Below are 25,765 nucleotides of genomic sequence, written 5' to 3'. Positions count from 1 at the left end.
ACCTGTAATTTATAAAGTGCGACAGGCAATTTCAACAAAATAGCTTAGACAAAATACGTTCCAACAGCAAGTCGCTGATTGCAGTAGATTCGAAATATCCTGAAGCGGGAAATAAACAGTACTTTACTCCGATTTGGTCTACGAAACTATTAGCCATACTCAAATGAAAATATATGGTTCCGGAAACGTTCATGTCTCCAACATCTACAATGTGTATATGCAGACTGAAGGGATAAATGAAAATTTGTAACAAGTCTGGAATTCGAACCCGGGTCCCCTGCTCAGTAGGCAGATGCAATAAGCAGTACGCCATCCTATCTGTGCATCTTCGAATTATCTGAAACATCGATGTGTCTTTATATAGAGAATCAAACGCCGTTTCTATTTTTTTTCTAATCTTGACAGTCTACGTCCCAAGTTTCTGACTTGAACTTCTCCTGAAGGGAGATACGAGCTGTATGGCTACCTTTAAGCTACCTGGTTTAACTGACAACTTCATTTGGCTAACAGATCACATACCATCATTCGGCAGATAGAAATCGAACAGGATCTTTTATTCAAATAAAGAATATTCTCATCCAGACACAGTTCCTAACACACAGTGCACTACACAAGTACGTAAAATTCTCTCATCTAGCTTAGTGTGATGCACTGTACGGTAGCAACAAAGTCTCAATACACTGTTTTAGACCGAGCGAGGTGGCGCAGTGGTTAGCACACTGGACTCGCATTCGGGAGGACGACGGTTCAATCCCGTCTCCGGCCATCCTGATTTAGGTTTTCCGTGATTTCCCTAAATCGTTTCAGGCAAATGCCGGGATGGTTCCTTTGAAAGGGCACGGCCGATTTCCTTCCCAATCCTTCCCTAACCCGAGCTTGCGCTCCGTCTCTAATGACCTCGTTGTCGACGGGACGTTAAACACTAACCACCACCACCACCACCACCACTGTATTAGTAAACTAAAAAGTGTTGTTTTAGATCTGTGTGGCCAAAAGATGATTATTTACTGAAACTAACTAACAGCTTAATGTCGAATTCAAGTTAACGTTAATTATCAGTATCAAAACTGAGCATTATAGCCTGCCATTTCTTGTAGAACTTTCACCCTATTCTGCAATCCTAAAAGCACAAACATATTCATTACAGGATTGCACATGTTATCCCTTTTTGATGATTACAGATACATCCCAGTACACTATGGAAGGTGGATGCAAAAATACAGTAGGAATTCCGTGCTCAGTCACAGCGGAATCGGTCATCTTCTACACGGCCGTTGGCAGCACATTCCCAGCTGTACCCTGGGTCACTTCCTCTGCGCTAGAGGGCAGTTGCCTTGTTTTGACAGGAAACTCAGTTTTCCGTCACATGACTGCCCGTCGTCGAATCATCGTAGCCCGGACACGCCCAGTATGCACGATATATAAAGGTACACACGGAAACGTTTTTCTGCCCCTTCGCTTTTCCTCTCCTTTCCTCCCCTTTTTGTTTTCCCATCTCCTGTCCAGTTTCCCCCCACCTGCTCTCGACTGTGGTGTCACCTTTGCCGACTTTTCGTGCTGTGTTCTAGTGACTATTCAGTGTTGTGTTGCGAACAGAATCCATGCTGTCGCTGGGTGTGCATTTTTATATACTTTGCGAACAGAATCCAGACTGTCGCCGTGTTTTTTAATTGTCTATTGTTTCCCCTGTCTGCTCCGTATGTATTTTTATTCGCTTCATCCTCCCTCTGTTGTTTGTTTTAATTTCCCCATTTTCTTTTCACCTTGTTACTCACTAAGTCCCCGATTTTATCGCCTGTTTTTTATTATTGTTTATTCTCCTGCTTTTTATCAGAAAATCTGTAGGCTGCAGAGCGGCGTCCTAAGCTGCTGCCAGCCCGCCCCCTTCGGGGGGAATTGAAATTCAATAAAGGAAAAAAAAAAAAAAAAAAAAAAAAAAAACGTTTTTCTGCAGTTGCGTCTTAGGGCACAGTTCCACTGTAAGTATTATTTTCGATGTACCGTAATGTCTCGGTTGTATTACGATGGGCTCTTATGAGGGAGTGTATAGGCTAGTCCTTGGAATTTTAAGGTCACTTAAGAAACTGGATTAGTGGTATTTTGGGTTGAAAGTGCGTAAAATGACGAAGTATGGCTATATTTTTACTGTAAGCGTTCACTCGTTGTTAATCGTGAAAGTTCTCTAAAATAGGTGTTGAGGTGTAACGGTAAATCGTCAAGGTCATCATTAGAATTGTCCAGCTTTCTGAAATCGTGTTAATACGGTGATTAGGCACAAAGTTGTTAAGATTCTCAGACTTTATCAATTGAGGCAGAGATACACTTTTTCTGCTAAATTCCTCACGTGCTAAGATAGTTAAATGCAAGGGGCTGGGTTTGAGTTCAGGTTCTGCTCGCAGTGTTTTGTTAGGCAGCTTCCCGATATCATAGCTGTGCAGTGAAAGATTCCGAAATGTGATTACCTCGGTGATGGAAAAATAAAAAAAACTGGTTGTATTCATATCTGATAACGGAATTTTGCCACACTATTCGTGGCTTCATTTTCCTGACAATTAACGAACCTAAGTCTTCGAAAGGAGAACACTTTCTTCTCCCTAGGCTGCTTTATCCTTTAATTGGAGGACTAGATTGCTACGATCGTGTGGCCATTTTAAAGTGGTACAGAAGAATCTTTAGACAGGATATAAAAATTCTACACTCGTACATCATACAAAAGGCCAAAGCATCATTGCAAATTGTGTGCTGCTATGATGTGTTTTAGATTATGAAGGCAACGAATGTTTCACAGGCACCACTTTAAAAATTCATGACTCGCACTAGCAAGTCTTGTTCACGCTTAGTATTAGTGGAAAATGACATTTTACCAAAAACCTGAAACGCAGAGATGGAAAACTAGTGAATAGGAATAAAGTAGGTATTTCTCTAACTGAATGAATAACCTAGTTAACAAGATACACTGTGTGTGACTTGTGTATTGGATCATAGTACTGAAATATAGGAAACTGTTTGTCAGACAGGACAACGACCTTCAGCCACAAATCGTCTTGTGTTATTTTTGTCTGGAATCGTTTCGTTTAATTTTGGTTGTAGACGTACGGTTCTGGAGAATATTTATGTACAAATACTATTCAAACGTGGTGTGCCTTCGGCGGGTGATGCTCTTGCTATTAAGGGACTGCTCTGAACCCGCCTTTACGGCTTTGGGTAGCTAAAATTCAACCCGCTTTCTGGGGCAGGGTCCATGGTACATAACTATCTAAAACCGTAATTGGTGCAACACACAGCATTGATGCCCACAAGCCATGAGGCTGCAAAGCTCATACGCAGTATGTAATAGATTCTTCACCATTACTTACGCTGACTGGTTTGTTTTTCTAGGTGATTACCGGCAGCCATGGATCTGTTTCCTCTGCAGTTCACCGCGCCTAGTGTGGTAAGGCACCTTGAATGTAACAATACAGAATGTTCTATTTTCACTTAAAATACTATGCCAGAGAAGTTTAATATCGGTTATTTATTGATGATATTTGTTTCCACAACATTCCGTTGTGGATAATTTAATTTAGCAGCTCCACATGTCGTAGATGGCTTTACGTTGTGTAATGCTGACGTACTAGTCGAAAATCATAGGGTATCTAGACAACGTAAACGGCCATTTAGCTGCTGTTCAAAAGTTCTGGTGTTACATGCCTCTCGAGCCGCCTGCAGCACGTTTATCATTACTGGTGAGGTGTCGAAGGTAGTACGCAGTTTCATACAAACTTCAATAATAGATCTAATGTAGCAATAGGCTACTGTTAAGATTCTGTGTTGAAGCTGACTTAAATTTCTTAAATGTTTATCTATGGACCTCCGTCTTTTGGTTCGGACCGAATAATCAGTATTAGCTTTGCCGACTCATTTTGAGTTTTATTTTTCATCAGTGGCTGTGTAGAACATACACGATCTGATTCCTTCATAAATGGAGGCGAAACGTCTGATAGAACAAATACCGCCTTCGTTCAGTTGCAGGCGGTTCGAATATAAAAATAATTAATGTATTCAAATTATTGTTTGCAAATAGTGATATAAGAAAAATGAAAAATGTTGGCAGATTCCTTCAACTGACCTCACACGACCGGTACCGTCAGTCACACTAACAGCGCATGGCAGTATCAGCAGAATAAAGGTAAACCAACGTACCGTATTTCACTTAAATGGTAAAATGTTTCTTCTGCCACATACGAGTTTATGTAATTAGCTGCCTCTCAAGAACCGTAGATACTAAATGGACTCGATACTCTGCTTCTGAATGAGTTACTGTCTCCTTAAAACGAATAGGAAAAAGCGTAAATCAGCGCTGTAGCAAAATAGTTTGTCCTCAGACGCAATGCTTAAATTGTGGTATAATTGGCGACATGGTGTATTAGTAATAACTTGTATTTTTTACAAGGACTTACTACTCAGATAGAATACAGCTTCTCTTCTCAACGACCTGCCATGCTGTTTACCCCAGTTTTATTGAAATGCTGTCCATTCAGACCTCATCACCCTAGTCTCTCACTAACCTTCAAAATGAGAACCCTCCTGTATCGAAGTGAAATGCGGGCAAGTGTGTGAATTTTCCAACTTTACAACTGTACAGTAAAAATGAGATAGCGATAGTTGTCTGTTTGCTGCGATAAATGAACTGTAGCTTAATCTGCTTGAAGCACAAACCCAATAACTTCCATCGCCGCTTGCCCGTAATTGCCTTGTATTCAGGCACAGTAAATTACTGAACGTTTCCGAATGTCTTCATAGAAAACGACTCCCAGGAGCTAAGCACGAAACTTTGTCTGCCCACTAAACACAGAGTAACAGTATTAACCCTGTTGCCTGCTTATTCTCTTGAGTGATTCTTCCACAAACATATTTGATGCCTCCTTATAGATGAGGTAGTAAGCTTGGTTACTTCTGCAAGTAACCAGAATTTGAGATCCTGTCACCTCCAAATGTTTCAACGAATGTTCAATCGTGATAGGTTCGAAATACAGTTGCATATTCGTGTTGCAGGTAACAGAGGCGCCACTGCAGAAAGCTATTTGCGACGACCACGTCGAGGTTGAAGTCCATTACTGTGGCCTAAACCTCACAGACCACTACTTGCGCTTGGGTGTAATAAGGAACAGACTCTTCCCGGTTATCATGGGCAGTGAATGTTCCGGCATCGTAACACGTGTGGGCAATGCAGTCACCGATCTGCAGGTAAGACACGCTTTTTCCAGCATTTCTGTAATTTTTGGGAGTAAAGCTAATGTTCTGATATTCTGTTACAGGCGGGCCAGAAAGTGCTCTGTCTGCAAATGCAAGGTGGTCTGTTTAGGCATGTTGTCCACGTCCAACGCAAGTACTGCTTTCTGCTGCCGGAAGATATTAGCCTAAAAGATGCCGTCAGTCTTGGTCTAAACTTCGTTGTGGCCCACTTCTGCCTGTATAAATTCGGATGCCTTGCGAACGCGGAGAAAGTATTTATGCAGTCGGTCGCAGGTAAACTTTAATTACGTGATGCAATTTTCACTAGGCTCATTCTCGTATGCTAGTGCATATTTTTATTCCATTTTCGATAACGTATTGTAGCAAGTGTCACTTCCATGTAGCATTTGCGATGGTGTGGCTACGTTTCACCGTCGGGTTTCGGGTTCCGCTAAATAGGTCAATTGCCCACTACGCACAGGAGGCGGCTACGCGGGTAGCAAGCGCGTGGACTGGGCGGTTGTTCAGGTTCGACAGTCTCGTTTCGACGAGGAGCGACCAAGCAATAGTCGCTATTGTAGTTTTAAATTGTAGCTGTGTTGAAAAAGTATCAGAGCTTTAAGCGCTGATAGAAAGCTCTGAAGCTGAAATTGTTATAGGAACAGAAAGCTTGCTAAAGCTGGAGGTAAATTTTGCCGAAATTCTTAGAGGCGCAAACAGTCTTAAGAAATAGTGGATTAAATAAAGTAGGTGGTCGTTTCTCTCTTGGTAGTAGGTATTTCCTGCGAATTTATATGGGTAGAGGTTCTCCTCAACAAGTGTACCAAAATAATTGGCTCCTTCTACCGACCCCCAGCTCAGATATACAGTAGCTGAACAGTTCAAAGAAAACTTGAATCTCGTTACAAATAAGTACCACACTCAAGCAGTTAAAATTGCTGGCGACTACAATCTGCCCTCGATTTGTTGGCGAAAACACATGTTCGAAGCCGGTGGTAGACGGAAACTATTTTCCGAAACCGTACTAAATGCTTTCTCTGAGAATTACTTGGCCCAATTATTCCATGGGCTGACACGAATTGTAAACGGTTGCGAAAACACGCTTGGCCTCTTAGCCACAAATAATCCTGATCTATTAGAGAGCGTCATGACGGATACAGGGATTAGTGAACACAAGGTCATTGTAGCGAGGCTTTAAACCATATCAAGCAAAACCACTAAAAAATAAACGCAAAATATATCCATTAAAAACAGCAGGTAAAAATTCGCTTGATGCCTTCCTAGGAGTGGGTCTCCATTCCTTCTAAGCTAATTATGTAACCGTAGACCAGATACGGCTTAAATTCGAAGATACAGTATCGACAGCAATAGATATTCATATCGCATAAGTTAATAAGCGACTGGACTGCTACACCGTGGTACACAAAACATGTCTCAACACTGTTGCAGAAGCAACGAAAAAAGCATGCCAAATCCAGAAAAACGCAGAATCCCCAAGACTGGCTGAGTTTCACAGAAGCTCGAAATTTAGTGCCGGCGTCAATGCCAGACGCTTTCAATAGTTTCCACAGCGAAAGTTTCAATATTGTAGGAAACCTAGAGATTCTGGTCGTATGTAAGGTACACCAGTGGCAAAAGTCGCTACTGTCACCGCGCGATAGCGATGGAAATGTTTCGGATGATGGTGCCACTAAAGCGGAGGTACTAAATAGTTTACCGTAATTTCTTCACGAGAGAAGACAAAGTAAATATTCCACAATTCGAAACCAGAATACCTTAGGTGTTGCGAAACAACTCAAATCACTTAAGGCAAGTCTTCCGGTCCAGACGGTATACCCAGTCAGGTTTCTTTTAGAGCATGCAGACACAATAGCGCCTTTCTTAGCAATCTCGTACAACCGCTCGCTTGACCAAAAGTCTGTTCCTAAAGACTGGAAAGTAGCACGGGTCACGCCAATATTCAAGAATGGAAATAGGAGTAACCCATTGATTTACAGGCCCATATCACTGACATAAAATTGCAGTAGGATTTTGGAGCATATACTGTACTCACATTATGAAACACCTTGAAGAAAATGTCTTGATACATAACGAACATTGATTCAGAAAATACCGTTCTCGTGCAACACAGCTAGCTGTTAATACCCATGAAGTAATGACTGCTGTCAACGGATCTGATTTCATACTCGGAGATCTCCAGAAAGCTTTTGATACCGTTCCCCACAAGCGACTACTAATAAAATTGCGTGCATATGGAGTATCGTCTCAGTTGTGACTGGATTTGTGATTCTGAGAGGTCACAGTTCGTAGTGACAAACGGTAAATTGAGTAGAACAGAAGTGATATCTGGCGTTCCGTAAGGTAGTGTCGTAGGCCCTCTGCTGTTCCTGATATACACAAATGATCTAGGTGGTAATCTGAGCAGCTCCCTTACACTTTCAGCAGATGGCGCTGTAATTTACCGTCTAGTAAAATCATCGTACGATCAGTTGCAATTAAAAGATAAACCAGAGAGAATCTCTGTATTGTTGCGAAGAGTGACAATTAGCACTAAGCAAAGAAAAGTTCGAGGTCATCCACATGGGTACTAAAAGAAATCAGATAAATTTCGAGTATACGATAAATCGCACGAATTACCGTGGAATTATAATTACGAGCAACGTAAATTGGAAAGACCACGTAGATAATATTGTGGGAAGTCGAAACACTGTGCTTTGTTGGCAGAACACTTAGAAGATGCAAGAAACAGCATACATTAAACTTGTCCGTCCCCCCCCCCCCCTCTGTTGAAATAATGCCGCGCGGTATGGGATCCTCAACGGGTTGGATTGACGGAGGACATCGAAAAAGTGCACAGAAGGGCAGCCCGATTCGTGTTATCGCGCAACACGGGTGAGAGTCACTGATACGTTACGCGAAGTGAGGTGGCAGTCTTTGCAATGAAGGCGGTTTTCTTTGCGACGAGATCCATTTACGAAATTTCAATTACCAACTTTCTCTTCCGAATGCGAAAATATTGACAGCCACCTGAACAGGGAGAAATGATCACAAAATAAGAGAAATCGGAGCTCGAGCGGAAAGATTTAGGTGTTCCTTCTTCCGGCGCGCCACTCGAGAGTGGAGTGGTAGAAAAGTAGTATGAAAATGATTTGATGAACCCTCTGCCAGGCACTAAGTGTGAATTGGAGTGACCGTGTGGATGGAGACACACCTGCCGTAGCGTAACACTAGAACGAGACAGTCTCGTATGACGTCGAACATAAATGGACGGGGACAGAGGATACAGGTATTCTTATTCCGTCCTCGTTGACATCACAACAGAAAACTGGACTAGCGACCACGATGAAACTGCCAGGGCACAAAATACAACGTCCATGTGGGAATTTCACACGTTGTCCTCCATTGCGTTCGCCTGCCACCAAAATTTTCATTCCATCCTAACCGGTAGTGTAGTAAACCTACCACCTGTAGCCACCGAGAATTTCAGCTGTAATCTATACGGACAAAATATTCATAAACTGCAGCAGTAGTCAGGTAAAAGGACTAGAAACGGCGCATGGCAATAGTTGCTCGGTCGCATCAATTAGAGCATACAGGCTGGTAATGCGAAAATGTTAATCACTTCACTTACGTGTTGAAAACGTATAGGTCCACCAAATTACAAAAACTGAAAGAACAAGAAAAGGAATATCAAATGGTGACAGTGGTGAATTAAAACTATTGAAAAGTTTTGTAACTACCGTTTCAAGAGCATTTTAGCACTCTAAGCGCCAAGCCCGTAAAATTTACGGGCCTGGGATCGCGCGAAAATCACCAAGCCCGTAAAATTTACGGGCCGCTACATTTAATTTCATTCAAAACACTGCAACGTTATTTCTACGGGTTTGGCCAGCGCTATACGTTTTTCAGATGTTTATTAACAAAATGCGTCCATAGATGTCACGGCAGCGCTGTAATTCATGTTAAAACTTATCTTTGCGTTCTCAGTCTGTATATCATTCAGTTGTTTGTCATCATGTTTCGGCGCGGTTTATCAGACGCAGAAATTGCGGATTTGATCAATCATAGCGACACTCTGGATAATGTAGAGAGTGATTCAGACGATTCTGAATGCAATGGTGTGTTTGAAGGTACGTATTTCCGAATTTTCCACGTAATTGTGCAGTACGCACATATCTGTTGAACATGTGTAAACGATGTATGTAGTTACACATAATGTGATATTCTTTTTAGAAGACGAGATTGATGACAGTTTGTCTTCAGATGAAGACGAGAATGATGTTGAAGGTGTTGCTTCAAATCCAGCAGCTGTGCCGTATCCGAAAGACAGTGAGTGGACTGCAGTTGACACCTACCGACCTCTGCCTGTCAACACGACACCCAGGCAGATACTAGTGGATATTGATGAGTCGAGTTCTGTACTGGATTGCAGTAAAGTGTTCCTTACTGACAGTGACGTAAATGAACTCAAGAGACAGACAAATTTGTATGCATCACAGACAATACAGAAGAAAAGAAGAGGAAATAATCTGAAGCCCCATTCAGTTTTGAGTTCGTGGAAGCCAGTGACTATAAGTGAGATGAGGCGTTTCTTGGGTATTATTTTCCACATGTGTGTTTCGAAAAAGCCCAAAATTGCGGACCATTGGAGCACTAATCCTGTTCTTAGTTGTAACTTTTGTCCCCATGTCATGAGCCGTTTGCGTTTCACTCAGATACTGTCATGCTTGCATCTTGTTGACAATTCAAATCAGAAAAAACCAGGCGAAGATGGATTTCATCCACTTTACAAAGTTTTGCCATATTATAATAATTTGAAGGAGCGATGTATCCAGGCATATCGTCCCTCAGAAAAAGTGACAATTGATGAAGGAATTTGCCCATTTCGAGGTCGTGTGAGTTTCCGTGTTTACATGCAAAATAAGCCTCATAAGTATGGACTGAAAGTATATGCTGTTGCTGAAGCCAGTAGTGGCTATGTTGTAAATTTTGAAGTTTATGCTGGTAAGCATATTGTTGACAATTCTTCGTCTGCGGTTATTTTGCGATTGTTGTCTGACAGCAGCTTGCTGAACAAAGGCCACACTGTGTATTTAGATCGATTTTATTCCAGTCCAGAGCTATTTCAGCAACTGGCAGAGAAAGGCACTGGAGCTGTTGGTACTGTGAACAAATCCAGGAAAGGATTGCCTAAAGATTTAGTATCTGCTAAGCTGAAAAAGGGCGAAATGTCTTTTCGGCGTAAAGATAATGTATTGGCAATGAAGTGGAAAGATAAGAGAGATGTGTATACATTGTCTACAAGGCATCAAGCAACATTTGGTACGCATACTAAGAGAAATGGGTCTGTAGTATTGAAACCACTTCAGGTACTTGATTACAACCTCAATAAAATTGGAGTGGATATTGGAGACCAACGCCTGCAGTACAATCCGTTCCAGCACAGAACTGTGAAATGGTGGCGAAAATTATATTTCCATTTGCTGCTTATGGGAGTATCAAATGCATTTTGGCTGTACAATGCAGTGCACAGGAAGAAAATTACAATAACAGACTTTATAACAGTGCTTGCAGTTCAGCTTGTTGAAGACGACACACTTGAATTCATTCCAAGAAATGAAGGAACTGTAGGTCGGCTAACAAAGAGACATTTTTTGCAGCACATACCTGCAACTACTAAGAAGTATGCTGCTCGTGTGTGTCACGTGTGCAGTTCCAGGAGCAAGAAACAGAGTGGCAAGGCTTCTCGCAAAGAGACACGATACGAATGTGAACAGTGTGGCGTTGCACTCTGCCTGGAACCTTGCTTTAAAATTTTCCACACTAAAAAACAATATGATTCTGTGTGAAATTTATATGTAATACTGTATACTATCAGAAACATGTAATGTAGTGCCACAATTTTGGTTAAAAATAAATCACAATTGTATTCCCTTATTCGTATGACTTTTTCTAAATTCTTAAAACATCTAAGTGATTTCTATAACTGTACCTTAAAGCTGTGCATTGTAAAGTAGTTTCTTTCACTCAGAATTAAAGTAGAAATGTGCAGCTTCAAGATGGTACCAAATTTGCCACAATCCAAACAGTAGATTTGATGCAGTAATTTTTTTAATATTGGTAAAATTGCCCGGTTTCTAGGGACGGGTGCATAAAATAGGCCTGGTACAGAGAGTGTTAGAAAGTGGTAAATCAGACATTAGGGATAACTCAGTCCTTTGGGCAAGGTACGATTATCATGTAAACACACGGCTAAGACATTCAATGCTGTTGTCCTCGTATTATTGTCTAGGATTTTAGCTAACTAGCATCGACACATAAATGCGCGGTTACGCGAAAATTGTGGAAGAGCTTTATTTTCCCTATTTCATGAGCTGATGTTAAGGGTGTGCTTTAAGTAAAATTAGGTGCACTGGATATAGGAAACTGCATGTAATGTGCGTAGCATTTCTGATAATTCAAATAACGTTAATTACACTGATTGAAAATGGTCTTGGATTCTGCCGGCTACATGCGATTAACATTAAACACATACCCAATTTAATGGACTAAGCGACAGGATGTGGTGGAAATAAATGCCTTGAAAGGCCAAAGGCGGGTATGCAGGACTAGCACTTGTCCAGCTTTGCACCCACACATCAGCTTAGCGACTTCAGTATGGAATATTCGGATCTAAATAGCAGTAATACAAATAAAAATCCTACAACCAGCTGCAAAACAGAATTACATGCTCTGGTATTAGTTCTTGTGGCCAGGTCTGGCAACCTCAGAATCTGTTGCTTAATACTCACTTGCATTACTTTAGCCCACTGGCGCTGAAGTCAGTTTTTAGTATCTTCGTTACTTCGATATAAATTCCCGTCTCATTTCAGGTGGTGTCGGCACGGCACTCATCCAGCTTGCTCAGACCGTGGACGATGTGGAAGTTGTGGGAACAGCTTCAGAATCAAAGCACGAAAAGCTCCGTTCTCTTGGCGTGAAGCGCGTATTTCGTCATGACAACTATGAAGCCGAAATATTGCAACATTACCCTGAAGGTGTTGATATCGTGGTAAACACCAATGGTGGAAGCGATCTTGAGAAGTGCCTAAAAATTCTCCAACCTTTCGGAAAGTTGGTACTGCTAGGTAAGTACAAAAAGAAACATTGCAGTAACAATCGTGTTGCCTCTTGCTCCATTCAGAACAATAGGGCTGTCATTATACCTTGTCACAATATAATACCTTACATGCCAGAATGCTTTACTCTCTCCTGGTATGGTGCAGGTCCGTTGTAGAAAAGTCTTATTTACAGTATCGGTGAAATACTTTCTTGCATTAGTCTTAATTTCATAAATACCACACGTCGCTAGTCCTTATTGTCGTTGAGAGGCCAGTGAACTGCCACTGGTATGACGTTGGGTGTGCTGTAATAGCGATAAAGGGCTGTCGATGTAGCCAGAGAGCAGCTTAAATTCCATAAATTAGGACGGAAGCTACGGGGACGGTTTCTCCTTAGACTGGTTTCATGCTAGTTGTCTCTCCGTCTCTGCGTAGCGTACATAAAGTATCTATGGCCTGTTCTTATTTAAATTAAACTGCCCCTAATTTATAAATTCCGTACCTTTCGGCTCTGTCGTAGCCGATAAATCCTCGCCTTTCCTTCTGATAAGGGGTTTCCATGGACTTCTTCTTTGCTTTTAGATGCTTTGTGTTTCCTGTCCACTTGCCAACATTCTCAGGCAGTAGCAGATTTCAAACGCCTAAAATTTTTTCCGTACTTACGAAGCTAGCATAAATAGATCGACAGCTTTCACAAAAAGCTTTGTCTAGGCCAGTCGGCGACTAATATCTAGTCAGTCATAATGATAAAGGGGTTTTCAAACAGTAGAAAGTGCTATCAAACTTGATCTTAGTCCGCCCAGGATGAAGTAATTAAAATTAACGTATTGTTACAACCCATCGCTCTAGAATAAAACTTCCGTGGAAATTGAAATACCAGAAAGAGTGGTTTAGTTACATCCATTCGGATGTGTCCATATTTATGTAAATAATCAGCCTAAATATGCGAAACAGTGAACGTGTCAAATAGATGACTTTGTTAAGGGCCCTCGTACTTGATAGGAATGGAAATCGTACCCTACTGAGTAGGGCACGTACCACCTCGTGAAATAGTTCAAATGTGATAATGTTCATTCCGAAATTGGTTTGTGATAGCGTGACGTACCAACTCGTCTAGAGAAGGGTGCTGTGTACTCTTCAGTTACGACAGTTATAGATAGCGCCGATAAGTCTTGAAAACAGTGTGACGATGGTAACGTAGCCTCCACGGGGCATGTGATGACTTGCTTAACTCAGATATTGTTCAGACGTGGGCTGAAGCGTGATAACTTTACTAAGTAAACCATAAAGTGACTACAGGTCGAAAGTGTACTGGTGAATAGTCGACGGCAACAAGAGCAGTCTGACCAATATAGAAAGATGGTGGTCCAATGGCGGTGGAAAGCAGTGTGAACCTTCCTCAGCCTGTTCTAAATTAGTGAAGTACCGTGTCCGCTGGCATTCTTCCTCCTACTGCAGCAATAATACGCTGGATCCATCGTGCCCAATGTGCGGCACCCACTCCCCAATTATTGGGGAAGAGTTCTGATACTGATAAACCAGGACTGTGCCGGTAGGAAGTAGTGTCCAGATCATGCCCCAATCCAGGACAAGGCTGTCACATTTGGCGTGATACGTGGAAGGCGTTGCTGAAGATAAATGCAGATATGTTAAACTGGCTAGTTCGTCCTTCTGGCCTGATTCTCGAGGAATGTTTTGGATCCGTTGAGATCCATATGTTTGCAGACTCTTTGCAGGATCTAGGTGTTCAACACGTAACTAGTTCAAAGTTAATTTGCAGTCAGAAAAAACTACCTGCAAAGCTAGTGTGCAGATACCCATCACTCAATGAGTAGATGCGTTGGGTTGAACTACGTAACTCAATGTAACATTCAAGGAACACATATATTCTGCTAGCAGTCTTACTGTGTGTGGCGGAGGGCACTAAATTTATCGTTTGGCTGCCGTAGCCGCGAATGATTAGTGAGAAGCAGCATGGCTGGTAAGCCTGTGTGGACGCGACTATCTAATTTTACATTCATAATTTTCAGCGAGAGACACATTAGGAAGCAGTATATTGGTTGACTCTATTAAAAGCGTTCCCCCCTCTAAATCTGCACAAGAAATATTTTATCCTGCAGCATCTGCCACCGGAGTTGACTGAGAATCTGATGGCTTCGTCTTACATGAACCTGCAAAGAAATGCTATGTTTTCCTTCTGACTTTCTCTTTACTCTCCCAGGCGTATAAGGTATGGGTCAGACCTAATCACTGAAGTATTGGTTGACTAGGCCTTCAGGAAATACAATTCACTTCAGATTATTCGGGAGAATTGAAGCTTTTATTTCGGACATAAAGCCTTGATTACTAAAATTTCCGAACAAGAGCTCGGCCGAAGTGGCGCAGGACGACTGTTCAAACCCCCGTCCGGCCATCCTGATACAGGTTCTCCATTTCCCTAAACCGCTTCAGGCAAATGCCGGGATGGTACCTTCGAAAGGACACGCGCCCCCCCCCCCCTCTTTCCCCATCCTTCCGTTATCCGGTGGGACATACCCTCACTGCTTGGTCCACTCCTCCCGAGCCAACCAAGAACTCGGCAACCCTTCTCCCAAAGACTGGTTAACCTTTTGAGTACCAGTGGTTTCCGCCTGATCACCGTCTTTCGTAGTACCAGTGGTTTCAGAGTGAAACAGCCGATGCTGTTGTACGAGACAGCTAAAGGCACAACGAAATATGTTTCCGAACGCAGTACATCGTAGCAGTCACAGCATTCAGAGATAGAGGGCGCGAATATTTCGCTATGCGACAGCAACTTTGTCGTTTCTTGTGATCATCCTGAGGTCGACATGGAATGGAAGTACGTCTAAAATTGCTGTAATGCAAATATGAGTACGTACTAATTCTTTGATTCTGAAATGAAACCTCTGGAGTAGCAAGCAATTTGGATGAAATACTAACAGATTTTAGATCCATTTCTGCTTATTCAGGACTATGATCTGCTTAAAGCGTCTTCATGGCAGTAACGAGATGTGGAATTGTGTAAGCAAAATGCGAATTTGGTTTGAAATATATCCTGTAAAATGCTGGGTGACTGACCAGTCAGTGGTTCATCGAAGTGTCTGTTCACGTTTCGTAGTTCCTTCTTGTATGCGATGTTACCGATTCCAAAAAGTACTTTATGAAAACTTTTTTCTGTATTGTTGAGATCCGAAAGTTGAAGGAAAAAACGTACAAAAAGAGATCAACCTCATAAATTGGAAAACAAATTAGTTTGGAGCATGAATTGAAGTACTGACAAGATTAATCGGCACGTTTCCCTTTCACTAGTTGGTCGCTAGGACCGAGCGAAATTAATAACGGTTGGCCTGCCCTTCATCCCTACTGTCCTTCTACGAGTATATGCAAGGAATCTTTCCGTTGCTTCGGCAACTTGATAAGAACTAGTTGTTTGTAGCCCCGTGTTTGAATTTGCTGCATTATCTCCGGCCTGATAAGTTGCAAGCGTGCGCTGTTCCTTAAAAGTTGGGCCCTAATCCTGTACTCCACTTGTTGCTAAACACGGTTCTCTTCCACAAATAGTTGACGACTTAGACGGGTTAGTAGTCGAATCCGTTGTATCAGCTGTTTGCCGTGTGCTTTTCTAGCATAATTTGTTAATGACATTTTTTCAGGGTCGAACAGCACAGCTACATACTCAAAATATACATCATGGGCGCTAATGCGACCTAAATGGGATAGCGGATCGGTGTCCTCTGCGGGTGTAGTTAGTAAAAACTACTGCATAGCAGGAGTGAACATTGGCGTATGGTTAGACCTTCATCCGGAGGCAGTGCAGCGATCTCTAAATGAAATATTTAAGCTGTATTCCAGTGCCAAAATACAGCCCTGTATTCACGCTGTTCTGCCCTTCGAAGATGTGAGTACACTGTGCTACGTATTTATAAACTTCATAGAAAAGTCTCCTCTGTAACACTTGGATACTTGCAGGTGGCTGAAGGCATAACGCAACTATGCAGACGTGAGAACTTCGGAAAAGTGATTCTGGAGGTCAAGCAGAAGGCAGCAGACGCACCAGCTGTGGAAGTTCAAACTGCGGTAGAGCCACAGCCAGCAGCAGTAGAGGAGGCAAAAGAAGCTGACCCAGAAGTGCAGAAGGAAGACTCCGCGTCTCCTGCGGAACCAACGGTGGTCGAACCCCCTCATCTGGAACAAGCAGAAGAGACTGTCGCAGAGGATACGACTGATGTCAGCGCTTCTTGATATGGCGCTGCTGGGAATTTCAGGCTATATGGTGCCGTCAGTACAAATACTTGAGCTAAAATTTTATGGTTTTAATGGCTCTCCGTGGTAAGACTTTAAACAGTAGCAATTACATATTATCCGGTGCTGTAAACTTACAAAGCCAAATGGCATTTTTAATGAAGTTAAATAATAAACAAAAATTGAGCAGCGAGTTACTCATTCAATGTGTGAAACACCCCACCCCACAAACCTCTCAGGTACTGAACACGACGTACAGATCTGTACCGGTTCTCCGAAGGTAAAACATGTCAAACTTAAGGCAAAGTAAATTTAACCTGTAAAGCTAGACCAGTGTGTGTACAGTTCAGCCACCTTGAGTGCAAGATAGGTAAGAGAAAGACACCGTACGAATGCTGGGTACTTCGGAATTTTCAAATCTTGTTCGGGGTGATAAAACCACGTAGATTATCCTACATCCATTTCCGTGTCTGTTCTCCATATTCCGGACATTTTTCTGCGATACCGCAAGATTTTGTCAGATTACTTTCTTGGTGGACTGAACGTTGCACATGACAAACGTTAAAGAATATCAGTTGTTGAAAGATGTAGTTTACTTTTAAAAAAATCAAAGAGAATGATTCACGCCTTGCGTAGCATCTTTCAATCTTTCCTGTACAGTAATATAGGGGTGTCATATTTTCATGCGAACAGAGCGCAATTTTTGGCAATTAGTCTGACAATTATAACCCGCATCTCGTGGTCGTGAGGTAGCGTTCTCGCTTCCCACGCCCGAGTTCCCGGGTTCGATTCCCGGCGGTCAGGGATTTTGTCTGCCTCGTGATGGCTGGGTGTTGTGTGCTGTCCTTAGGTTAGTTAGGTTTAAGTAGTTCTAAGTTCTAGGGGACTGATGACCATAGATGTTAAGTCTCATAGTGCTCAGAGCCAATCTGACAATTAGAAAGTAGTATATTCTTCTGCAACGTAATTAGTCACAGTAATTTCAGGCCGCGCAGTCTATAATTGGAAGCTCATTGGAGTGGCACCTACTTCCTCGTAGATTCATTCAATTATCTGAAGACATTCTGAGAATATTAGCAAAAATGATTATTTGTAAGCGAAAATATTTACCGTTACTGCGTAAAACAAGTAAACCTCGTTTCCTACCTCATATTCTCAATTTTTTCACTTTGTTTACTTGTGTAATCAAAACCTCAAGCTGATGGGTATTACGGCTCTTGCAGCTGTATTCGTGTTCATATAGTACTATCAGTAATGCTGTCCAACTTAGTGCGTCTGGCATTTGAACTGAAGGCTCTACGTCGTATCCTATTCTTCAACATCTTCCTTCATCTGTTGTTTCTCTTCCAACCATTCGACATTCGAGTTATCTTCTACCCATTCCTCTCATTCCTTCCAGTTTCCCTTGATAAATAAAATTGTGTGGATATCTACCTTGATGCCAGTTTGCAGACTCACCCAAGATGGATACTGGCACTATCATATTTGTACCGGCAGTACAAGGCATGCGGGAGTACAACGCATTCAGGTTTACTTCCGCTTGATTTCACTAGAAATAAACAGAAAAAACCTCTGGAGTGGAAAAGTAAGACTACATAACATGTAGCAACGGACTGTAGTGGCCACAAGAGGTTAGGTCTTAAATGAGCGTCGTGACGCTCTTTCGGAGTAGGACGATAGAGGTCGAAAGACATAAAAAAACGTCCACCGGCTAAAACAGTTGATAGCTGAAGTATCTTTGAAGATGTAACACATTTTATTCTCTTTTGATAGGACAGTCTTTCCCATAAATGTTAGCATGCCATACATCTCCTTTTTCTTTTAATGACACAGGTTTTCGAAGGGTTATACGGTACATCGTGCCCGACCAAATTCACTTTGATATATTTCACAAGAATTTATGCTTCAGGTTAATTTTCGTTACTGCCTAGCCATTCAGTTTCTTACAGCCTTGAAATTATTTTGAGCCATAAGGAACTACACATAAAGCAAATCTTTATTAAATCTCTTCATATTACTTTATACATGATAAACCTCATACTTCCGTTCTGAAGGCCTCGTTTCCCTGTGCTATCTGTATCATTTTTGCAGGAAAACTTCAATGCGAAGTGTTTCCGAAATGAGTGTAGTTTCCTTTTCAAATTTGTATACCTGTACGGTTAACGTTGTGATCTCATATAAGCATTCAAAATATTTTCTTGTTCCATGAAGATGAGATGCTAGGACACCTTATCCGCACATGTAATAGTCCACCCCAACATTCGTTCCGCCCATGTTTGAGCCACAAGTCCTTCCCCCAGGGTGTTAAGAAAATGGAGTATTGTACCAACCTTGTATCTGGAGTCGGCATTCGGTTATTGGTTGCAATTCCACTAATAACCAGTTATCGCCACATGACTTCCGTATCCGTCCAGGCTGCGGCAAGTAACGGCAGAGAAAACAGCAAACATTAACTGCGAGGTGTCCTCCACCGACCGTCGCATGTGACGCGCCAACTGCCCCCATAGCCACTAACCCGGATCTCAACAAATGTCTGCAGTAACCGTGCATCGATACAGGTGATCTCGTAGCTCGTTACAAAGGGGTGGAACAGGCTGCCGAGTCTTGGAGCGCTGCGCGGATACGTGGTAGCGGATCGCTCCTGCTGTAAAGGACGTGTGATACTTCGATATCATGTGACGTAGTTGGACTTTGTCAAGTCTTAAGTACAATTCTCCACTAGAATAATCAACCATTCTGAACGTGGAAAATTCGTTACAATGATACACCTCAACGCTTTTGAATTGCCTTTTCAGTTACGTTAATGTATGGTAATATTTAATATGCTTGTATGACTAAATAAGTCTGATAAAGTTATACGGCCTTGATATCAGTGGACAGAGGCAACTGGCGATGAAAATACAAGATCGTATCTCTTAAAGCTGCTCCTGCTTCCCCAAAGTGATTGTGTTAAAAAAGTACTTCCCCTGAACAAGTACACGGGTAGTAACTCTATACAGGTTTTCAATTATTTGTACAAAGTGATTTAAAAGGACAAATCGCCAAACAGCCACGAAAATTGAGTTCTTAATTTAGCAACAAGTTTCGGCGATTCAGTGTGCCATCTCCAGGCCGCATACACACCACATTTATGCATCAGTTTCTGGAAGTCGTGAGGTTGTATTTAAAGTGGCTCCTACGAAGAGTTGTTGTCAAGTCTTCCAAGGAAGCATTTGAAATACGAAGTCACGGTTGCTAGAAACTGGTGCATAAATGAGGTGCATATGCGGCCTAAAGATGGCACACCGAATTGCCGAAACTGGTTGCGATATTAAAATAACTTTGCAAACTGCGCTGCAGTTTGGCGAATTTCCTTTTTAAATTATTTGAGAAACCGCTGTCCCGCGTCCACAATAGATCAGCAGAGATTGTGTAAAGTAATGACTATGAAAGATTACCTTTTTGGGTATGGAATCGTTTCAGTCAATTTTTGTTAATGTTGACTTGAAATCTTATCTTCATAAAAGAAATTTAAATTGCATAGTTACAGATGGGCTTCGAAGTAAATATTCCACTTGCTACTTTCCTGTCTAGTTAGATTACGCTGGAACAAAACATTTCACTGAGAGCAAATTCTGAATTGGAAAATAAAATCGAATATAAGATGAGCGTTCAATAAGTAATCCCATACGTTTCTGAAAGCTGGTTGCTTTCATTCAGGATTCAAACACACCATGTTATTCCCAATCTTTTGAGTACAAAAGCATTTTTCAACATAGTCTCTGTATAGTGTGGCAGCATTGTCACCATACTGGAGGGCTTGTATGCTGGTATCGACCTCTAAGCCAACGCCTTGCTGCATCAATAACGTCCCTGTCATCCACATACCACTTCCCACAGACTGCATCGTTCATTGGACGAAACAGATGTAAGTCGGAAGGTGTGAGACTCGATCTGAAGGGGTAGGGGGGGGGGGAGATGAGGAAGAAGAGTCCAATGCAGTTTTGTGAACCGTTCTCAGCTGCGCAGAATTGTGAGGCATTGCATTCTTATAAAGTTCGTTTGAATTTTTTGTTGCGACAAAACACGCTGCAGCCGTTTCTTCAATTTCCTGAGTTAGCACAATAAACTTGAGTCGATAGTTGCAGCATAGAGAACAACGCCTTTAGTCCCACAAGACCGTCGCCAAGATTTTACCGGCTGAGGCTACAGTTTCAAATTTTTCTTCGGAGCAGAGGTGCTTTCTCACCACTGAATTGAATGCCGTTTTTTTCCGGTTAGAGGTGTAGAATGTTTCATCGTTTGTCACGATGTTCGACAAAAAACCGTCATGATCAGCCTCGTAATGTCCAAGTAATTCCATACAGATGGTCCTCCTTTGCTAAAGGTCTAATGTTAGGCGACAAGGAACCCATTGAGCACAACCTTCGAGTACCCAAACTGGTGGAAGAGTGTGTCAGTCCCAACAGAGACGTCCAGTGAAATGGTGAGATGTTTGATCGTGATCAGTCGTCTCGAACGAGTGTGTACACACGTTCCAGCATTCAGCGGTCACAGCTATGTGCGGCCAGACGGTATGCGAGAAATCAGACAAGATTGCGCAACGTTGTTGCGATGACAGAACCCTCGCACGACTCTTCATGCTTGTAACTGCCCCGTCTCCGTAGACATTCTAAAAGCGCCAATGAATATCTACGATGCTCTGATTTTCTGTCAAATTACACTCAATGACAGCCCTATTTGGAACACACCTCCGTTACAGACGCCGTTTTGAGGGCGACGTATGTTGCCGTCACAATCGAAACTTGACACTGTAGGGACTGAAGCGGGAACATCCCACGGTGTCCCACAACATTCAACAAATTTGGACCGAAAATGGCCAAGGGAAAAAGTGTTGCATTGTTTATTGAAAGCGCGTCGTATTTGGTCCATTGTTACTTTTCTGATCTGATTCGACTTCACTGTTCTTTACTGACATTTATCTTTATATAAAGTCTGCTGCGTAATTTTCTGTTCCATTATCAACAGACCCTGATGCGCCGAAAACAGCGGGTTACACCAGAGATGTTAACAGCTTCCTCACCACCTCCAGCTATCGGAGGAGCTGTTGATCAGTTATTCTGTAGTGAACAGGAAGCTGCTAAGATGACAATGAGTAGTCGCGAAAATGAGCAAATTAATTTTAAAAGTGCCGACAATAACCACTGCCGCTCAGGGTGGCAGCCGTCTTCCTGTGTAGACTTTACCGACAGAACTTTTTGAAACTCTATAGAGGAAAAAGGTATGGCATATGCCGGACTGAAATATGGCCACAGCTTCAAGCACAATAATGTACGCTCACATAACGATGTACGCTAAATGACTGGCGTGGGGGTATTACAGTTTTACTATCAAATCTAATGTATGCTTGGTCCTCTAAGTAATTGTTTTTAATAAATGCTCATTCCGTTCAGTCCAAGTCATCAAACATGGAAGTGAAGTCACCTTTTATAAATACAGTCTGTACAACCGCTGTAATTCAGTCCAACCTATTTATCCTTGTCAAAATAATACGTGTTTTCTTCTTCGAACATTTTCAGTTTATATTAGTTTTGCGATGTCTATTGGGACCCTTCTCGTGATTTCGATGTCTCATTTCGTCGCCTTGATATTTCTTCTGCATTGATCTTCTATTGAATCAGCAGTACTTGAATCTTGTCTCTTGCGACTTCTGTCTTTTCTTCTACGTTATTTTTTTAAAATAGTATCCTGTTAAATTCTGGTATTTTAGCACAACAGTGATGCCATAATTTGCTGGCTACTTCTTCGTGTCGCCTGTTTCTGCAGGCTCAGATTGCTTTCACTGTCTCCGTATTATATTCTCCGCGTTTCACATACAGAGTTTACTCGAAAGAAAACTGCTTCTTTTCCGCAAAATTATCACTGTTTTCCTGGAATGAAACGCCACGCCCCATCCGTCTGTCTTCACAGCCACGTTTCAGCTGCAACTGTTCCTTTACATTTGTCACTTCCCTCTCAACTAAAATTAGAGATCTTATCTCATCTTCTGGACCAAAACATTCTTTTACATATAAATAACATAGACTTACACAGAACACGACATATTCGAAGAGTAGATTGAGTTCATTTCTATATAAAAAAATTAATGGTGTACAAAAGTACGTTGTTAGTTTGTTAGGGGGATAAATGTCCGTCACAGCTAGTCTCATAGTACCACCTCGTGTGACTTCGTACCTAGTCAGTCATCCAATTTCTGTAACGAATTAAATTAAAAAAAACACAAACAAGCTGATAACATGCACATGCCACATAGTTTGCTCATTTAAAGCTGTAATGTAAAGAGACAATCATTAAAAATTCCATCTGTAGGTGTCACAGTATTCAGACATGTCATGAGCACTTCCTGCCATTCCTTAATATGCATAAAAATAATTGTACGTTCTAAATTCAGTTCGATAGGACATAGTGAAATATAGGTTTTCCATGGTGTATTCTGAACAAACACTCTCCACCATAGATAATAAATGACTAGTATCTAACATCAACTTTCAGATTGGTAAATAATGCTGCAAAGTAGACAGTAAGCCCCCTTTGTAGCAGCGGGACGAGCTGGGAGTGCAAGTTGTGGACCGGCAAGAGACGAGTCTCTGCGGGTCGATGGTAAGACGAGCGCCACGACGCCGGAAGTGTACAAACTGTCCCTTCCTTCCTTCCTTCCTTCCTTCCTTCCATCCCGGACGCTATCTTCCCGCATCCAGTCCAACAGCTCAACCTGTCGCAACGGAAACCCAAGAGAATATGGGTAAAACAGACGAGCTTGCGGAAGCCGAAGTCCCGCAAGTTTCACAGGAGCCGTTCAGCGGACTGCATCTGACAAAAGGTTGCACTATAAAACCAACGTGACTACCGCAAAAAAAAAATGGCTGTGAGTACTATGGGACTTAACTTCTGAAGGCATCAGTACCCTAGAACTTAGAACTACTTAAACCTAACTAAGCTAAGGACATCGCACACATCTATGCCCAAGGCAGGATTCGAACCTGCGCCAGTAGCGGTCGCGCGGTTCCAGACTGTAGCGCCTAGAACCACTCGGCCATCCGGCCGGCGTGCAACATTGACTCGGTTTTCAAATAGTGCATTCCATGACCTCAGTTCATGGCTTGTAGAAATTAAACTAACGTTAAATCACAGTAAGACTCAGTTTTTACAGTTTCTAACACACAATTCAACAAAACCTGACGTTTTAATTTCACAAAAGGGACATATGATTAGTGAAACTGAACAGTTAAAATTTCTTGGTGTTCAGATAGATAGTGAGCTGTCGTGGAAAGCCCACGTTCAGGATCTTGTTCAAAGACATAATACTGCCACTTTTACTATTCGAACGGTATGAAAAGTGAATGATACCTCGACACGAAAATTTTCTTTCGCTTATGTCGTATGGTATTATATTTTGGGGTAACTCTTCCCACTCTATAAGGATATTTTTGGCTCAGAAATGGGCGGTTCGGGCAATAAGTGGTGAGAGTTCATGAACCTCTTGTCAACCTCTGTTCACGAGTCTGCGTATTTTCACATTGGCCTCTCAATATGTATATTCCTTTTTGTCGTTTCTTGTTACTAATATTAGTTTATTCCCAAGAATAAGCAGCTTTCACTCGGTTAATACTCGGCAGAAATCAAACCTGCATTTGGATCGGACTTCCTTAACTCTTGTGCAAAAAGGTGTGCAGTATACTGCTGCATCCATTTTCAATAAGCTGCCACTCGAATTCAAAAATCTTAGCAGTAATCCACGCGCTTTCAGATCGACACTGAAGAGTTTCCTCATGGGTCGCACTTTCTATTCTGTCGAGGAGCTCCTTGAAAAATTAAGCTGATTCTTATTGTATTGGTGATAGCGTTGCTTAAACTTATGGACTGACTTTTCCAGGTTCATGAACATTTATTTTTATCTGTTATTACTTTTATATTGTAATTTCATGTACTGACACGTTCCATGGCCTTGGAGATTTGCTCCTCAATTTGTTCCTACGGACTCGACGTGTAAATAAATAAAATAAAATAAATAAATAGAGCTTAAGTCCAGCATGAGAAAAGTTTCGTGTATTTATGAGACAGCTTCAGAGAAATCAGTAGGAGTCTCGCAATGCAAACTGTGTAAAAATTTATTAAGAACTCATTTGGGACCTTGAGTAAATTGACATGTTTGTAAATCTGACCAACAGTTTCCCCACTCGATACATGTTTTGAAGGAGGACAAAGACTTGGTGGCTGACAACGGTGTGGAAATGTGCGCCAAGAACTTGAAGCCATTTGGCAGTATCGAGAGAGGCAGCTTTCTAAATTTAGGGCAAACATTTAGTGGAATAGGAAAAATATGGCTCAGTGGATATTACAAGACTTATGCCCGCTCGAGTGACAGCAGCTAGGGAAGTCCAACGTTAGCTAATAAAGTGCATAGCAAAATGCTCCCCGCCATGGCGCATGCATCGTATCTATGCAAGTACAATTGATTTATGGACAGAAAAATACAAAGAAGTGCATTATGTACCTGTGACAGTGGGTTACATTAATTCAGACTGGCGTTCGAATAAATGTATTAATGTACTAGGCGTTTCCCGACTGCCCAAAAGCTGGAACAAACATTCTAAATAATTCGGAAGGTCATGAAGAAACTGTAGGTGTTTCTCGTGAAGACGTTGCCGGAATTAAGTTTGTCGCAGAAAATGATAGTAATATTGTTAAGGCCGTCAACATATATAAATGTCTTACATACGTGGCTCATATTGTAAACACCGTCCTGAAGCATGTTCTGGGCGACAGCATTTGGAAGATGATGTGCCACATGTATTAACTACTCTTAACTCAGTTAGGGCTTTGGTTTCCCACTCAAAAAGATCTTTTCAAGTTTCTTAACCCTAGGATTCTATATTTTTTTATTTATTTTTTATTTCAAACTGCCTTCCGGTACTTTTTCACTAACACTGTGACATTCCTCCTATCAAGTCTGAACGAGATACCTTTTTTAAGTTTTTTGTATAATTCAATACGTTTACCCATACACCGTGTATGCATAAGCAGGGCTTCAGAGGGCCTCACACATTGATAAATGTTCTTTAGCCTACATTGTCTTCAACATTTGTTTGGGAGCAGTTATTAATTCAACAATAACTGTAGTGGTATTTCCAGCAACAGAAGTGCCAACAGCAGCAGTAGCTGTAGTAGTA

At 41.8% G+C, this 25,765-nt stretch overlaps 2 protein-coding genes across 3 annotated transcripts in view; both read left to right on the top strand.

Annotated features, from left to right (window-relative positions):
• Positions 1-16,599, top strand: part of LOC126188886 (synaptic vesicle membrane protein VAT-1 homolog) — a 64,936-nt gene extending 48,337 nt beyond the window's left edge. Inside the window, exons 6-7 of the mRNA XM_049930567.1 lie at positions 15,968-16,212; positions 16,284-16,599. Coding sequence (XP_049786524.1) covers positions 15,968-16,212; positions 16,284-16,556 — 518 coding nt within the window. The 3' untranslated portion in view covers positions 16,557-16,599. The remainder of the gene's footprint in view (positions 1-15,967; positions 16,213-16,283) is intronic.
• The window catches only part of LOC126188885 (synaptic vesicle membrane protein VAT-1 homolog), a 153,770-nt gene that overhangs the window by 49,690 nt on the left and 78,315 nt on the right, over positions 1-25,765 (top strand). The window contains exon 1 of one of the 2 annotated variants that reach the window (XM_049930561.1): positions 1,968-1,979. The exons of the other annotated variant lie outside the window; for it this stretch is intronic. The gene's annotated coding sequence lies outside the window, so the exon portion shown is untranslated. Of the gene's footprint in view, positions 1-1,967; positions 1,980-25,765 lie in introns of those variants that run through there. 2 annotated transcript variants of the gene reach the window in all.

The sequence above is a fragment of the Schistocerca cancellata genome, chromosome 5, assembly GCF_023864275.1.
Source record: "Schistocerca cancellata isolate TAMUIC-IGC-003103 chromosome 5, iqSchCanc2.1, whole genome shotgun sequence".
Lineage (NCBI taxonomy): Eukaryota > Metazoa > Arthropoda > Insecta > Orthoptera > Acrididae > Schistocerca > Schistocerca cancellata.
Note: the sequence above shows the minus strand (reverse complement) of the source record. Positions and strands in the feature narration are given on the sequence as shown.